General features: G+C 61.9%; 2 protein-coding genes across 8 annotated transcripts in view; one reads left to right on the top strand and one right to left on the bottom strand.

The window, feature by feature from the left end:
* The first annotated feature begins 58 nt into the window (after nucleotides 1–58).
* On the top strand, nucleotides 59–12912 carry MPG (N-methylpurine DNA glycosylase). Of its 2 annotated transcripts, none has more exons than XM_027118075.1 (4): nucleotides 59–82; nucleotides 6989–7222; nucleotides 9878–10082; nucleotides 12468–12912. In XM_027118075.1, the coding sequence occupies exons 2-4, from the start codon at nucleotides 7001–7003 to the stop codon at nucleotides 12872–12874; spliced, it is 834 nt and encodes a 277-aa protein (XP_026973876.1). In that variant the 5' UTR covers nucleotides 59–82; nucleotides 6989–7000; the 3' UTR covers nucleotides 12875–12912. The 2 variants fall into 2 exon arrangements, with proteins under 2 accessions (XP_026973876.1, XP_026973875.1); XM_027118074.1 differs by lacking the exon at nucleotides 59–82 and adding an exon at nucleotides 4888–4980.
* NPRL3 (NPR3 like, GATOR1 complex subunit) overlaps nucleotides 12856–14224 on the bottom strand; it is a 33154-nt gene continuing 31785 nt past the window's right edge. For all 6 annotated transcript variants that reach the window (XM_027118067.1, XM_027118069.1, XM_027118070.1 and 3 more), the window contains one exon: nucleotides 12856–13713. In XM_027118067.1, coding sequence (XP_026973868.1) covers nucleotides 13548–13713 — 166 coding nt within the window. In that variant the 3' untranslated portion in view covers nucleotides 12856–13547. The remainder of the gene's footprint in view (nucleotides 13714–14224) is intronic.

The raw sequence follows: 14224 nt of genomic DNA, 5'->3' as shown, positions 1-14224 counted from the left end.
AGCGCCTTGGTCGGGGAGGGAGGACCTGGTGGCCCAGCTGGACCGAACCTGATGGTCAGCGTCAGCCGCTCCCAGACTCCGAGTGAGTCCTGACCTTATTCTGCTTTGACTTGTGCTTGAGAAGTGGGCGGGGGGCGCTGTGCGGAGGGGGAGGGGGGAGGCGGCCCTGGATCTACCGTAAACCGAACCGCCAGCCTCCTCCGAAGGCCGCGCTGCCCAGTCTCTCACCCTAAGCCGCACGGGAGCCTCACTCGCACACACATGCCCCTGCGTTCATGCACTTAAACACACACGCTCTGTACGCACTCACACTCATGCTCGCCCACGTGTTCCTTTACCCACACCTGTTTACACAGACTCACATACACACACCTCTGCATATACACACTGTAACACCTCCATGCTCACTCTCACCCATTTACACACGTGCACACAACCACTGATGCACACTCAGTCGCACTCGCACCAAAGGCAGGATCACAGCAGTGACCTCCTCCCGGGGCCCCTGTGCTCCCCACCCGCTGAATCCCTACTCCCCCAACAGGCACTCCCAGGCCAGGCTGGAACCCCTGGAGCAGAGGTGCAGAGGCGGCAGCACCATTTCCGGCGACCACTCTGTGCTCCTCCCTCTTTCAGGGCTCACCCACCAGCCCTGTGGGCCCATCCCTGCACTCCCTGAATCGAACACGAAATGGCCCATCTGCTGTAGGCTGAGGCCGCTGGTGGGAGTTTTCCAACATTCCTCTCCCTCTCTCCTGACATTGCAGGAGTCGGTGGGGCACAATCACCAGAGAAAGACCCGGGAATGGGGGAGGGGGTGCCAATAGCAGGGCAGGGCTGACCAGGAGCTGTGAGTGGTGGAGGGGCACAGACTTCCACCCCGTAGGGAGCAGAACTGGGACCATGGGTGTCCTAAGGACCCTTCTGCTGGGAACCAGAATACTGAGGCACATGAGGCCCAGCCCCTCCAGCTTTGGAGGGTCCACAAGTGTGTCTTCACAGGCCCTTTGCTGGTCTGGGACCAGGAGGCAGTGGTCCTCTCTGAACAGAGGTGCTGCCACGGTCAGGTCAGCAAGCTATGCCCAGGGTATGACCGCAGACAAAGCCCTGGTCCTTGGCTACACAGAAAGTAGACAACTTGAGGTGACAGCCAATTCACCGTTGGCCCAGGAGCCTGGGAAAGGGACAGAATCCTCCAACTGTCTCCTCATCCATCCTCAGGGCAGAGTGGTGCCTGCACACTCCGGGTCATTTACGAACTCAGTATATCAACACAGTTCCTAGGTAGAGGGAGACAATGGAAGCTTTGGAGGGGCTGCAAGAGGACTCCTTCACTGCGGGGTGGGGTGGTGACTACAAGTGCCTTGGGGACACAAGGCAAGAAGAAGGCTGAAGGCTGCCCAGTGCCGATGCTCAGGGCTCTGGCTGCCCACACTGCCACCCCTCCCATGCCAGGCTCTCACCCACAGAAAGGACAGTCTCTCCATGCCTGGCATTCTCGACCCCCGCCACCTGGACGCTCAGCCTGGGCTGGCAGGGCCAGCGGCAGTGGTGTCATCTCTGGAGTCCAGGGCCTGGGCTCACCTCCAAAGCTTGCCGTGGCCAGGCATCCAGTGCCGCCAGGTCTCCTGCAGTGGGTACTGCAGGGTACCCAGGCCCCCTCCATGACCCAGACACTCATTCCCAGCTGCCAGCAGCATAGCCGTAGCTGGCTCACAGCTGAGACAGGTGCCCATCCCCCAGTCCCCCCCACCTCAACCCCCGCCCCACCTGGAGTCACCTTCAGTGAATGAGAGCTGCCTTGCCCCAAGTAACACCCCCTCCCCAGAGAGGGTGGTCTGTGTGTCCAGTCACAGGTAAGTGGCTTCCCCCTGGTTCATTCGTTCAGGTTACCTCCAAAGGACCCTCTCAGCTCCAGTGGGACCCCAGCAGCCTCTGTTGCAAACCCCTGCCCCTCACAGGTGTGGCTCCCAAGTACACCTTGGCAGGCAAACCCAGGAATCCCCAGGTTCTGAGCCCACTGAGCCTCCTGAGCAAGGACCCGGGTATCAGAAGGACAGTATGAGCAGAGGCCTGGACCCAGTCCACAGGGACACGTGTGTGCACACACATGTGCTCTGTCTCACACCTGGCCCACTGCCCTGTGTTCTAGTGGAGGAGGGCCTGACACGGAAACCCCAGAAATCAGCTGCAATTGCCCAGTATGTGTGCAGGTGACTGGGGATGGGCAAGTATCTGGAGCACCCCCTGACTACACTTCACTCTAGGACCTGAGGGGGTGGCAGTCCTGACCACTGAGAGCAATCCCCACCAGCCATCTGGAATCAGCTCAGCAGGCCAGCCTGAGCTTTGGGGGGCCTGAATGGGCCCAGGACCAGCCCCTGGCTATTTGGGGAAGAGGCAGAAGTGGGCCAGACCAGCCAGGGCCTGAAGTCACTGTCTATTTGAGGCAGCTGCCCCTCTCCATGTCTTGGGGCCTGGCAAGGGGGGCCCTTAAGTACCTGGCCTCAGGGCCCGGCAGCACTGGCAGCACAGCCCCAGGAAAGGAAGATGCAGCCCACAGCTGCTCGCTCTGCCCAAGGAGCCTCCGAGCCCCCAGGACCCGTCAGCTGCAGAGGGCCCCAGAGGCCGCCCTACTGAGATGTCACCCCCAGAAGGTGCTGCCCCTTTCATGGTGTTAGCTGTCCCTACATAGAGAGAAGGACAGTGAACAGTGTGCTGGGTAGGAACAGTGCTGGCCTCTGTGGCTGGTGGAGCCGCTGTCCTTTCTCTCAAGGCTCCAGGGTCTGACGGCTCCTCCAGAGGCCATGGCAGGCCTGGCAGGGCACAGAGCAACTCACCCCAGTACTGGCCCCTTTCAAAGCATTGAGGGTGTCCTCACCTTCATCCTCCATGGACATCCTCCAAAAAGCCTCTCCCAGCCCAGAAGCAGGGCACTCTGGGGCTGAGAAGAGAAGGCCCCAGGCCCCTCCTCCCACCGAGACCACCTTCTTACCCCCAGCCTGCCTGCGCTGTAGGCCACAGCGGGAATGCTCAGCCCACCACTTCCAGCCTGTGGTGGAGCCTCAGACCACAAACCAGGAAGTGGGGGGGGGGTGGGGGGAAGGGGGGGCAGAGGTTGTGCAAGGCCCTGCACTCAGGCTGGAACATCTGGAGAAGGGGTTGCTGGCTCCAGCCCTGCCTCCTCCTCCTGGGCTGTCCTCCAAGCCTCTCTTTCCTCATCTTCAAGTTGGGAAAAAGATGTCCCTTTGGGAATGCGTGGACTCCCCATGATTTCTACAAGGACCATGCACTATTTGTGAAATGAAAATGAATACAAAACTGCACCCACCCTGCCCCTGCCCCCGCCAGGGGGAGTGGCCCAACTGTAGCCTCAGTTTCCCTCCCAGAGCAGGGAGGGGGGAAGGGAGGAGGGAAGGGAGGCTGGGCACACAGGAAGGCAGGAGGGGGAGTCATTGTTCGGGCAGAATGGCTGCAGCGGGTAAGGAGGAAAGAAAGGGGTGGGAGTCACATCCAGGCCCGCCTCACAAGCACTCATTGACGACACACCGCCCAGCCCCGGAAGGAAGCGGCACAAAGTGCCGCAGACAGCTGGGTGGCTTCCGGCAGGAGCTGAAAGGCTGTTGCCCCTCCCTCCGCAGGAAGTCCTGGTTGGGGCCCTGGGCGGAGCGGGGAGTACAGCTGGGCCTGGGCCTGGGCTGGAGTTGAGCTCCTGGGCTGGTCCAAGGAGGAGGAGGAGGAGTTGGAGACCAGGGTTCCCCCAGCTGGACTTGCCCTGAGACCAGGTGCCACACTCGCTCATCCCAGGGCCCCAGTCACGTGGCCCGTCCAGCACCCCCGCCACACACACACACACACCATCCTTTGCCCAACTGTTCTCCAAGGCCCCACGGGTACCCCTCACAGGGCCAGGGTGACACAAGTCAGACAGCTCAGGACATGGTCCAGGGCAGGGGCGTTCCCCCTGCTGCCCCAAAGGGCAGTGGCATACCTCACACTGCCCCCAGCCACTGCCCTGCAGGAGGGGTGTTCCTGGGTCCCCACAGCCCTCCTGCTCACCTCAGCCTCTTCAGGAGGCTGGCCATGCTCCAGCAGGCCCACCCCTGGACTTGGGCGGGCTCCCCTCAGCATCCTTCCGTGGTGGGAAAGGTGGGGGCCCCACTGCAGACACAGAATCCCAGGACCCATCCATATTGTGATGGGAGTGGTGGTGCTTCCAGAAAGGCCTGGGTCCACTTCCAGGACAAAGTCTTCCTGGCCCACTCCCCCGCCCTATCTGTCCCCTCCACCCAAATGCTCCGCAGGTATGGAGCAAGTAATGCCCCTCCGCAGTCCCAAGGACCAGGGGCTCCGACACCACCCCCCTCACGCACATTCCACGCGCACCCCACCGAACCGTCTGGGGCACCCCCAAACCACTACACCCCCAGCCGGGGCCCCTCTAGGGCCCAGTCAAGATTCACAGGGACCAAGCCTCTTTCTTGGTGGTCTGACCACCAGCTGGAGGTCACCAGGTGGAGTGAGCGCTGCGGCTGCGGCGGGACCAGGGTGCAAGTGGGGCGGGGGGCATGTCACTGGGAGGGGCGCGGGGCGGAGGGCTTCCCTCCACCCCAGCTGCCTGCTCCCCCTCCTCACACCACAACTGTCCCAGCAGCCCCGGGCCTTTGTCCCGGATGGGAGGTAGGGCGCGGGGCAGAGGCGACAGCGGGGAACTCCGATCGCTAGCCCGGCCCCACCCCCGGGGCGGATCCGCGCCTGCGCCCGCCCCCTACCCCCGCCGGGCTTCCGTCCTTCTCCGCGCAGGCGCCAGCTCCAGCCCCGGATCCGGCGGCGCTTCCGGGTGGGTGGTGGGGTGCTTTCCGCGCCGGGCTGGGCTCCGCGCCGGGCTGGGCTCCGCGCCGGGCTGGGCTCCGCGCCGGCAGGTACAAGTTTCGAGATCCCTGACGGAACTGCCGGTTGCCCGCGCGCCGCGGGGCTCAGGTGAGTGCGCGCCCAGGTGAGCGTGCTCCTCGCCGGACGCACGGCCGAAGGACTGGCTCGGGGGCAGGCCCCCCAGAGTCGCACCGCCACCGCAGTGAGCCCTGAGTGGGAGCCAGTAATGTGCGCACGGGCCGCCCCTAGGCGTCTGCAGTTCCCAGACGAGCGCCTGACGGCGGGGTTGGGCCGGCTCGGCTGCTCCATTTGCCAGAAACAAAGCCGAGGCCCTGCCCGTGGTCGCCAGTGAGGTCTGAGAGAAGCGCCCGCCACCGGTTTCCTGCTTACGTGCTGGGCGCTCAGCCTGGCTCAGACGCCCCCTGCCCCGAGCCCGCCTGCCGCAGAAATGGACCATAGGGTTGCCTCGAGGGGCCACTTCCCCACACTCCTCCCTTCAGTGTCTGTCCCACACGGATAAATGCTCTCCCTTTATTTACTAACCCACTGTTTGCCCAGGTTTTGATGGAGGGCTGGCGGGTCCCTTGGGTGTCCCCATCCAGGCTGCTGTTTTCTGCCCTCCACTGGCTGGGCCCAGCCTGGGAAGTGACCCTTGTCCCCAGGTTTTGCGTTTCTTCGTAACATTGGTGAGCGCTCGCTGTACCCAGACAAGTGCTTACCCGGCTTCTCATCTTATTCTCGGAACCATCTTGTATGACAATGTTGGTTCCCTTTCTGCAGATGAAACAGAGGCACAGACACCTTAGGTCACTTTCTGGGGCAGTGGTCACCCTTGGGTGCAACGGCAGGGTCACCCCACTCTTCAGCCTGAGGCTCTGAGGCAGGTTCAAATCCTAGGTCTGCAGAGGGGGAGACAAGGCCTCTCTGAGCCTCAGTCCCAGGGCATCTGCATGAGCCGACCCCCACTGCCCACGGTGGGTCAGGGCAGAGACCCAGCGCCACCCCAGAGCCTCGGGGCAGGCCGGGGGCCAAACCTGGGTGGAGAACAGGGGCCGCAGCGTCCTGGAGTCAGCCTGTGGTGGGTGTTGGCAAATGCGCCTGGCTGCAGACAGGGTCATATCAACATCCATTCTCAGTAGGCTTGCGGCTCCGGACAACATAGAATGTCAGCACTTATGCTAAAAATAACGGGTCTGTCACATGCCAGGGAGGTATGAGAATCAGCCCCTAAGGAGGGTGTTTCCAGGCCCCAGTGCTCACCTGCTGCTCCTTTCCTTGGAGAGCAGCTGGTCCCCGAACGGCCAAGGGTGTGTGGTCAGGTTTCCCAGGCCCTGTGGCAGCAGGTGGGAGGCAGACAGTGTGCGGGTCTCGGCAGATCCTCCTCATTCCTCACACCTCACTTTTGCCTCACTTATCCTTATTCTGACATCCTGGGTCATGAGACAGAGGACAGCTGGGGACTCATTGGGGGTCATACCCTGAGCGCTTGGGATGGGGCCAAGTAGACAGTCTGCCTGGTGCTCACCCATGTGCGTGTGTCAGGCCTTCTGGGCCATTCTAAGAGGGGTCTGGCACAGTGGGAGCCCTGCCAGCATTGGGGAGGGGTGTGGATGACACAGTGACCCACAATCCGTTCCTCGGCCAGGCCCCACTGAGGTCACAGCTGTTTTAAAATGCCTGGTTAGGGGCAGGTGCAAAGGGAAGGGTTCCAGAAAGAAGCTCAGAAGTTCATTTGGAGACCACGTGATGAGTGGCAATCAGAGGGCAGCAGCCCTTCTGTCCCAGGCTTGGGTGCCACTGTGCCCTCCCCAGGCCCTGCAGCCCTTTGCCACTCCTGCTTGTGGATGGCACGTGCCGCAGAGTGGCTACCAGTCACTGCTGCCACCAGCCTGCCTTCACGTGCCGTCATTTCCCAAGTCTTCCTGGGTCCCAGCGCAGGGCTGAGCATGCCAGGTATGGCTCAAGTATGGCATTCTGTTTGCACAGGCTGGTTGCCCTCTTTTTGCATATGAGGAGACAGGCAGGCAGTTGAATGAGTCCTTGAGCTCCCGACTTCACTGCACAACCATCTGTCCTCTCCTCTTCAGACCCTTTATCTTGTCCTTTCCCGTTTCAGCTTTCCTGAAGAATGGGGCAAAAAAAGCAGCGACTGTTGGAGGCCAAGCGGCATCAGAGCCCGCCAGATGGGACCCGCACATCTTCCCCCAAGGAGCCCCGCTTGGAGCCACCCATGACCCTCGGCCCCCAGCGCAGCATCTATTTCTCAAGCCTAAAGGGCCGCCCTGCTCGCCTGGGATCAGAGTTTTTCGACCAGCCTGCCGTCTCCCTGGCACGGGCATTTCTGGGACAGGTAATGGAAATGTAGCGGCGTGGCCTCTGCTGAAGGGTCATCACCGTGCAGCGTCTGTGGGCCCCAGCCCTCTCCCCGCTGGGCTCACGTCCCTGACTTGGCCCTGCGTGGCCGCGTGCAGTCAGCCGCTTTGCCCACATTTGCTCCTGGGTAGCTTCACCTCAGTCATCTGGGGCAGCCTCTGGGTCCAGGGTCAGCTGGGAAGAATGCCGAGGTTTTTAGGGGTGCCTGCCTGCTCTGGGCAGTGAGGACGGGGCAGCTACAACATTAGACTTCCCCCTGGGGCTGTGGGAGCATTACCCCTGGTCCACCTGGGATTGCCCTCAGGGCAGGTTTCTTACAAGGACCACGGTCAAGGCTGGCCCCCCTGTCTGTGAGGGGCTGCTTTTGCCTGCCCCGTCCCCTGACACGGTCAGTGCCCCTGCTGGAGCTTGTCTATGTGTGTAGCAGCTGTAGACACATGGCAGCTGAGGCCATGGCCTACGGGCTGCCCAGCATCGGGATTGTCTTGATGAAGGACAGCCTCCTTCTCCCCACAGTGGCTCACAGTGCCGGAGCTGGCTTCCCAGCAGCCCCTGCAGCTCCAAGTTCTGGGGTGGGAAGCAGGACCGCCCAGGGCCCTTGCGGGTGGAGCCCGTCACCATGTTGTGTGTACATGGCATGTGCCGCAGCAGCAGAGTTTTGGCCACATCCATCTGGAGTACCATCTGGCTAGGCCTGGCTCTCTGGTCCTCCTGGAGGTTCCATGGCTACCCTGTGTCCTTTAGTGAGCCTACTTTTAGGTTAAAATGGCCAAGGAGAGTCAGTTTCTGTGGCTAATAGAAAATTGGTGCCAGGAAGAGATCCTAAAATGTGAGCTAGTGGAGTGTGACCTAAAGTGTGACCTCATTGAGAAGCGACCAGAGTCTGTTACATGAGGAAGCTTTCAGCTGCAAGGGCCAGAAGGTCCTTGTAAAAGCACCTTAAGTCAGGAGAGGTTATGATCTCATGTGAAAAGGCACATGGGGCAGGTGGGTCCAGCATCAGGTAGAGGGCCCAAGGGCCTCAGTGTGTCACAGTCTCCCCCTAGGCTCCCCTAGGCTCGCATCACGCCTGTTTGAGCCTGAGGGTAGACAGGGCGATGTCCAGCAGAGAAGGGCAAGTCTCACCCTGTATGTGCCTTTGGTTAGGGTGGAGACCCTTTTTCATTACCCCTCAGTGGATGTCCTCACAGACCTCTTGACCAGCCTTGGTCATGCACTCATCCTTAAGCAGGTCACTGCAAGGAGCAATGAGTTGCCATGACAACCCAGACCACTCTTGTGTCACCCTCTCAGCTGAGAAGGGTCTTGCCTCTCCCGGGACCCTCCACCAGCAAGGAGGAGATGTGTATAATGGGAGTGAGGGGCAACCACCATCTGCTATCTGGAAATGATATCAGTGAAATTCAGGACAGGAAAGAAGACAGTGAGGAAAGGGCTGTGGGAGGCTCCTCCCCAGGCCCCATGGAGGTGTCAGGCTGACAGGGAATGCTCCCTCTCATCTCCTGGGAAGATGGGAGGGAGGCCTCATCTGAGGTGCTCTGGCCAAGCCCGCCTGTGCACACATATAGGGATTTGTGGGCTTTGTCTCCAGGAAGGCCTCCTCTAACCCTTACCCCCGAGTCCAGCCTCCAGCACACCCCTCCCTGCCCCCACAACACTGACCCTGGCTGCAGACACTGAGCTCCGTGGGCTAAGGCATGGTGGCCTGGCCGTCCAACTTGCCTGAGGCTCTGGCCTAAGGACAAGGCAGGTGCTAGGGACAGCCCTGGTGAGGTGGCTGGCCCCTGAAACTCCACTGTGAACCCTGGTTGAGTCAGACCTGGGGCTCCGGACACTGGGCATGACTTCTGGCCATTCCTGGGGCCGTACCATGGTGATGCGTGGCGAAGGGCAGAGGGGCTCCAGGCTGGGGAGGACTCAGCTCCCGGGGTACTCAGTGCTCTGCAGGCCCTGCCTGGCTCTCCTGTGGCCTACTCTGTTCTCCTAGGTGCTCTGCTGGCCTGAGAGCACCCACCCCTCTGGGGACAGCCCCTGACAACTGCCCCCTGCCCTGTCCTCGGCTGGGCCCTCTGTTCCCTCCTGTACCCACCCTGCCCAGGGTGCTGTCCGAGGCAACCGTCGCCAGGCTTGCCTTCCTGGCCTGCTGCCTGCGCTGACCCACTCCTTGTGGAGCTCGTTACCCCCAGGGCTGTGGGCCAGGCCTGGGGCACTGCTGGTCCTGCTGCTTTCAGAGTTGGCTGGGTAGGGGCTGAGTGTGACGGTCCTTTGCAGTTAGTCCAGGGGGAGGGGGCTCCACAGGCTCTGGAATCCCAGGCAGGGCCCTGTGCCCTTCACACTGCTCGGCCCCAGGCTAAGCTTTAAGTCCAAGGGGACCCTGCTGAGAGGAAGTGTGAGAATTCACTAGTGCTGGTGCCCAGCCCAGCCCTGGTCGGCCTGAGATGGCTGCACCCTGTGGACAGGACACTTGGTGAGCAGGGCCTGTGGTCCAGTGGTCCAGCAGGATGGAGGGGATGGTGGGGAAGAGCCAGCTGTACCTGGGTGTCCTGTACCTGTACACCCTGAGCTGGGGAGATGAGTCCAGGCTGTGGACTGTCAGGATGGAGTGAACTCGGCTCCTTGCTACGCTGAGCAGGTCTTGGTCCGACGGCTGGATGATGGCACAGAGCTCCGTGGCCGCGTCGTGGAGACTGAGGCATACTTGGGGCCAGAGGATGAAGCTGCCCATTCGAGGGGCGGCCGGCAGACCCCCCGCAACCGCGGCATGTTCATGAAGCCAGGGACGCTGTATGTGTACCTCATCTATGGCATGTACTTCTGCATGAATGTCTCCAGCCAAGGTGAGCGGTGCTGGGGCTTGGGGAAGCAGGAGGCCTGGGCAGAGCCCCCTCAGCTGGCAGACCCCGGGAGGACCGGGTTGGCTAGGTGATTGAGCAGGGGGTTCCCTTGCTAGGCTAGGCGAGGGTTTCAGGAACTTTGGCTGCACGGATGGTGGTTAGAGGTGCCGGGGGCCCCACAGAATAGAGGTCATGGGTTGACTTGAACACAGAGCACATGGGTTCACGAGCCCACCGCTGGCCCCAGAGCTCAGTGCTGGTGTCACTGCCGGCCCAGAGAGGACTCGGGAGGGGCTGATGTGGGGAAACAAGAGTGAGATCGATTTGGGGTGAGCTGGGCTCAGGCAGGAGCCTCGCCAGGCGGCCAGTTATGGGGTCTGGGCCAGTTCTCAACTGGGGATGATACTGCCACCCTGGGGAACATTAGGCAACGTCTGGAGACATTTTTGGTCATCACATCTGTGGGGATGCTCCTGGCCTCTAGTGGGTGGAGGCCAGGGAGGATGCTCAGCAGTTCACAATGCACAGGACGGCCAACTCCACAGAATCATGGCCCCAGAGGTCAGTGGTGCCGATGGGAGAGATGCTGGTCTAAAGCTCCCGGGAGGGTCCATGCACCTTGGGGACCCACTGGGTCTTTCGTGGGTAGGCAGCTGTGTTTTCTGAGTGCTCTGTGCTGGGAAGGAAGTGCCCAGCACCGTCTTGCCAGAGCCGCTGCTGACCAGCAGCGGCGGGTGGGGTTGGGGGTGGGGGGGTGGTCTGCCCAGCCCACTCTGGCTAGCCGGTCCTAGCGTCCATCTGCCAAGCTTCCCGTTGCCGACGCAAGATGAAGGCTCGAGGACAATAAGGGGCTGCCGGTCACACACGTGGAAGGATTCCATTAACGTGTGAGTTGTGATTGCCCAGAATAGACAGCTGGGGATGCCTGATGCCAGAGCCACAGGGCCAGAGGACACAGGGAATCCACGACTGGCCCTGTGCCCAGCAGAAGGCAGGTGCTGTGTGAAACTGAGTGACAGGGACTGCCCCTGAGGGCCCTGTTATCAGGCGCAGAGCTTATTCCGGTCGCTGAGCTTTTCTTTGGCGTTAGAACCAACCCCTCACGTGAGAGGAGACTGCACTTGGACAAGGGGCTGCAGTCAGTGAGGAAAGGGAGGAGCCCAAGTTTCTGCGGGTACAGTGGACAGAGCAGATGTGGGAGGTGGTGTGACGTGACCAGGATGCCCCAGGAATGTCGAGGTTAGGGGAGCTGAAAACCACATGGGTACAGACAGGGCCAAGGGTCATCCAGGTGGAGTGAGGGAGAGGGGCAGCTGAGACAGTCCTTGCCTGTGGGGTGGAGGCCGTGCAGAGACTGGGACTTGGGGCTGCGCGGTTGGTGCAGGCAGACGGGGTTGGCGGGGGGTGATGGGGAGGCCTGGTGCGATGAGGTAGGGGTGTTCTGTTCGTCAGGAGTCTGGACTCAGGTGCATCCCAGGAGAGGAGGGGTCAGCTACTCCTCCAGACCTGTCTGCAGGTGGTACTCACTACGTTCAGGATGGAACCAGAGAGAGCTTTGAGGCCAGTGAGGGGAGCTACCCGGGAATCACAGAGGGACTAAAACTCAAGGCTTTAGGTGCCCTTGGGCACATCCTGAAGTGCTTTGAAAGCTGGCTGGTTAAGGGACGTCTGGTTGCACACACCCCCACACTTGCTGGCTGTGCAGGAGGCCAGCTCCTGGGTGCTGATGGGAAGGCCTGTGCGGCTGAGGCCTGAGAGAGGGACTGGCCTGGCCACGCCTCAGGCTGAGCCCGTCAGACTCCCAGCTAGTGGGTGGGCTGAGAGTCAGGGGAGCAGGTGTCCCAGGACAGTGGCCTTGCTGGAGGGTCCGGGCGCCTCTGTCCAGGGCGCAGGGAGTAATCACTGTCCCCAGCCAGGAATCCAAGGGGGTCTGGACAGAGATGTCTTCTCGAGGGAATCCCTGGGCCTGGGTGTCTGCTTGCCGTCCCACAAGTGGCCTGAACTGGTTGGGGAGGGGACCCCACGGAGGTGGGGGGCTATTCCTGCTCTGTCAGTTTCCGCACTGGATCCTAGGGTGGGGCTCACCTGCGTCCTGTGCACACTGGTGGCTGCTCCAAGCCAGGCTTCCAGCTTCCCCAACAGCCAGTGCGGGGGGTGGTTGGGGGACCCTGGGGTTTTCTTTGCTGACCTCACAGAGGGAGCTAGGGAGCTCCATGCCTCCCCAGCTGGTGCCCATAGGAAGCACAGGTGCCTTGTGGGTGCAGGTGTGCGGGAGGGGGAGGCAGGCAGAGGGTCTGGATGGTGAGTGAGCACAGGTGTCACCCCCAAAGCTTTGGTCGGGCCTTGGGTAGTGGGGCGACAACCTGGGAGGCTTCATCTCTTCCACAGGGGATGGAGCATGTGTCTTGCTCCGAGCGCTGGAGCCCCTGGGGGGCCTGGAGGCCATGCGGCAGCTTCGCCACACCCTCCGCAAAGGTGTTGCTGGACGAGCCCTCAAAGACCTTGAGCTCTGCAACGGTCCTTCCAAGCTGTGCCAGGCCCTGGCCATCGACAAGAGCTTCGACCAGCGGGACCTGGCCACAGACGAGGCTGTGTGGCTGGAGCGGGGCCCCCTGGGGCCCAGTGAGCCAGCTGTGGTGGCAGCAGCCCGAGTGGGCGTCGGCTATGCAGGAGAGTGGGCCCTGAAGCCCCTGCGCTTCTATGTGCAGGGCAGCCCCTGGGTCAGTGTGGTAGACAGAGCGGCCAAGCGGAACACACAGGCCAGAGCAAAGGCCAGCCGGGATGAGGATTTTTAATTGTTTAAAAATGAAATAAATGCTGTGTTTATAGAAAACTGTCATTTGTGTCTCGGCCGGAGCCTCTGTCTGTGGCCAGCTCGTCTCTGTGGGAGGACCCGGGGCCAGCAGGTGCACTTCCTCCTCAGGCCTGAGGCAGCCGTGTGTGGGGAGCAGCGGTGCAGACACTTCTCCCCACCCCACCCACCCCGCTGGCCAAGGGGAAGCTAAGACAGCTGCGGGACACCGTTAGCCCAGGTCCTCGTGCCTCAGGTGGCACGGGGGCGACCGCTTGGCCATGGCCTCCTGGTGGCTAACACAGGACTGTGGGGGGCGGGGAGGGGCCGGGCCAGGCACCGGCAAGCTGGAGGGAAGGGTGCCTGCAGGCGGCCAGTGCTGGCCATACAGGCCAGGACAGGCCCTCGGACCTGAAGCTCTGGACGGCCCAGGCCCAGGGAACACGGGAGGGGGAGCGGGGCTCTGAGAGAAATACGGGCCAAGTTGGTGTGGGCAGCATGCAAGCCTCACTCCGAGGCAAGAGTCCTGGACACTCTCCCAGCTCGAGCCTCACCTTCTCAGCTCAGAGCCCCTGAGGCTGTTTCCAGGACTGGAGGCGGGTGAGGATGTGGAGAGCAGGGGCCCCATGGGGAGGGAAGGAGCCTGGGGTGGGGGAGGCTCCCTCCGGTGCCCCAGCTCAGGTGAGCAGGGCCTGGAAGACAGTGATGACCGGATCCTCGTGGGTGGTCACCACCAGGACACTGCGGAACTTGTCCACCAGCGCGAGCAGCTGGGAGCGCCGCGTGTTCTCGTTGTACATGATCTCCTCCAGGTGGTGGCGGCCGCGGAAGTAGTGCAGGAGCCTGGGGGGTGGAGGGTGGGTATGAGCACAACTACGGAGCTGGCGGGAGGAGGGGGTCCTCAGACAGGCCCCTGCTCCAAGCAGTGCCCTGGATCCACTGCCCACCGTGGCCCCTGAAATGTCACCCTGCCTCAGTGCCCTGACGGAGGTGAGGGCAGTGCAGGGTCAGCTGGCAGCGTCTCTGCTTCATGCTGCTGTGGCTCTTAGGGCACCTCGGCTGGGGGCTCCGTCCCTCACAACCTGACGCTCCCAGAACACCATACACCCAGTGCACCCAACTCAGGGTTGGGTGTGACAAGTCTGTGTCACCTATGGCGTGGAGACCAAGGGCCCCACCCGATCCCCATGAGGACAAGAACTTGCTGCTGCTTCCCAAGACGTGACAAGAAACACCCAGGAAGTACAGAAGAGACCCCCACATGCAGGTGCCAGGTAGCGACGGCTGTGTACTGGAGACGCCACCTCAACCAGTGAGGGCTGTTTGCCATCGGGATTTAAGCTGAGATCCACTT

This window comes from Aethalodelphis obliquidens, unplaced genomic scaffold (genome assembly GCF_003676395.1).
Source record: "Aethalodelphis obliquidens isolate GAN/ISIS:26980383/991018 unplaced genomic scaffold, ASM367639v1 scaffold18, whole genome shotgun sequence".
In the NCBI taxonomy this organism is placed as follows: Eukaryota; Metazoa; Chordata; class Mammalia; order Artiodactyla; family Delphinidae; genus Aethalodelphis; species Aethalodelphis obliquidens.
This window is presented reverse-complemented; position numbering and strand designations above follow the sequence as displayed.

Excerpts from the sequence above, each read along its gene's own strand:
- MPG (XM_027118075.1), top strand. The coding sequence starts at position 7,001 with ATGGGGCAAAAAAAGCAGCGACTGTTGGAGGCCAAGCGGCATCAGAGC. Across the intron at positions 7,223-9,877 it reads CACGGGCATTTCTGGGACAG|GTCTTGGTCCGACGGCTGGA; the intron begins GTAATGGAAATG and ends TACGCTGAGCAG. Across the intron at positions 10,083-12,467 it reads CATGAATGTCTCCAGCCAAG|GGGATGGAGCATGTGTCTTG; the intron begins GTGAGCGGTGCT and ends TCTCTTCCACAG.